This window comes from Octodon degus, unplaced genomic scaffold (assembly GCF_000260255.1).
Source record: "Octodon degus isolate 3935 unplaced genomic scaffold, OctDeg1.0 scaffold00382, whole genome shotgun sequence".
In the NCBI taxonomy this organism is placed as follows: Eukaryota; Metazoa; Chordata; class Mammalia; order Rodentia; family Octodontidae; genus Octodon; species Octodon degus.
Window position 1 is genome coordinate 114988 of NW_004524958.1, and position 2298 is coordinate 117285.

The 2298-nt window shown below is 51.7% G+C and overlaps 1 protein-coding gene across 1 annotated transcript in view; it reads left to right on the forward strand.

Moving 5' to 3' along the window:
* Nucleotides 1-2298, forward strand: part of Nlrp4 (NLR family pyrin domain containing 4) — a 29233-nt gene that overhangs the window by 24037 nt on the left and 2898 nt on the right. The window contains exon 10 of the mRNA XM_012513245.1: nt 1940-2110. Coding sequence (XP_012368699.1) covers nt 1940-2110 — 171 coding nt within the window. The remainder of the gene's footprint in view (nt 1-1939; nt 2111-2298) is intronic.

The window sequence follows — 2298 nt, forward strand, 5'->3', positions numbered from 1 at the left end:
CAGGCCTCACAGTTGGCTCAAGAGGCCTGCAACACCAAGCTGCTAGTGGCCTCTGCCACTCTGCAACCCGACTTCACGGTGGGATGCTGTCCTCATCTCCACTCGAGTCCGCCATCCAGCTTTTCAGGTGTGCGCACCCCTCATGGAGGCCCCGGAAACAGGGTGCTGCTCTCTGTGAAGCCCAGGCTCTGGTGGTGATGATCCCTCACGAACACCGTAGTGAAAAGAATTATCGGCTTTTATTGCCAGGCTTTCTGCTTGGCTCATTTGCAGAGCCTCTGTCTCTTCACGGAGGTGGTGTTTCCTAGGCCATGTTGTCTTCCTGAGTTCATTCAGCTGCTTGTGTGCATCTCCTGGGATCTCATTCATCATCTTAAATATCAGTTTTTAATCCTTTGCTGGAATTTCATCCATTTAGTACCTGTGGCTTCTGTTCTTGGAGAGTTGCGAATCTTTGGAGGTTTGCTTTGCCTTGTTTTCTCATAGTTCTTGTGTTTTGCCTTGAGGTTGGAAGACTAGAGGGTAAGGGCATTCCGAACTCTTGGGACTTGGGGGTCTCCTTGGTCAGTGGCTCTGTCCTTGTCATGCTCCGGGCCAGCTGTCTCTCTGGGACAGAACCCACTCAGCCGATTTGGCAAGTGAAGTTCAGTCCTTAGCACTGCACTGGGAGGGGAGAAGACTGCCAACTACACAGTGACCAAACAGCAGGCCACATGTACTAGTGCAAAACTGAGAACTTCTTTTAAAAGGTATCTACTGGGGCTGGGGAGATGGCTCAGTAGGATAAGCACTTGACTGGCAAACGCAAGGATCTGAGTTCAATCCCCAGTTCTGCCAAAAAAAAAAAAAAAAAAAAAAGGTATCTACTATTTTAAGAACCCAGAAAAGACAGGGAATGTAATAATATACAATAGGTAAGAAAAAAATTATAATATTCTGATTAGTAATTTTCAATATTAATACTAATTTTATATTGATGCTAGTTTATATATTTTAGTATCATATAAATACTAATTTATTTATACCAATTTTATATATTAATAGCAGCTTTAAATGAAAAAGGGAGCAGGGCAAGAGACTGAAGAAAATATAAGAAAAATAAAGATGGAAAGGGAAGTAAGAGAAGAGAGATGACTGGATCCAAGGATTGGGCTGACAGTTAAACAAACTTAGATAATCCTACAACATTGATGTAAAACCTGGCGAAATAGTACAGAATAGTACAGAGCATGGGCTAATATACAGTAACTAAAAACCAACCAACAAACAGAAGACAAAACAAATCCAGGACGGATCCCCCACTTGGGAGCCATCTGTAGTGAGGACAGTTACTGCCCCTGCTTGCGGGAAGAGGGTGTGAAATCCTCCCCACCTGTCTGGTGGGACGAGCTCTCCGTGGTGGCCGCGGCTGAGCCCGCGCTACTGACTGCCGGCACACAGGCTTGGTGCATACCTGTGTCCCAGGGGTTTGCGTTGTCTCATTTTAGCAGTATCTGGGGATGAGCACAGGTGCCGTGGAGGCCTGGCCACAGTGGGTCCTGCTCCAAGGCCCCACCCCTGTCCCTACTCTTGGAGCCCTGGCCGCAGGTGTCTGTGGGCAGCATGGGCTCCCAGTGTCACAGAGCAGGGTGTGGGTGCTGCATGCTGTCCTTCACAGTGCCCGCCTCAGGTCTGCTGTGATTGGAAACCTCCGGTACCCTCGGAGGGTGCGAACCCTGCTCCTCCAGGGAGTCTCAGCCTCTGGCTCCTGCCATGTGTCTACACAGCCAGCGCCACCCAGGCCTCCTCTTTCGGCCCTGGTGCTCCAGGCTCCTACCTGGGCCGCCCTCCCAGTCTGTCTCCCTCATGATTCCAGCAGTGCTCAGGGACAGGGAGGTGACAGCCCACAGCTAGACTCCACGCTGACACACAGCTCCTGCCACCCTTGCTATTCCTGCAGTTTGATGCAATGCTGCCTCACAGCTGAGGGCTGCAGAGTCCTGGCCACCGTCCTCACCAGCAGCCAGAAGCTTAAAAGCCTCCATCTTAACAATAACCCCGTGGGGGACGCCGGTGTGAAGCTGCTGTGTGACGCTCTGGTGCAGCCCAGCTGCCGCTTGGAAGATCTAGAGTGGGTACCACGTTCCGAGGCTGGGGCTCTGTGGGTGGCCAGCAGGGGGGCACCAGCTGGGCAGGCGGGAGGGCGAGCAGTCCCATCGGGGTGACACTGCTCCATGAGGCCACATAGCCACTCGGTTCCATGGCAGGATTGGAGAGCTGGGCTCCTGGCACCTGGTCCCAGTTGGCCTTGTTGCCAGG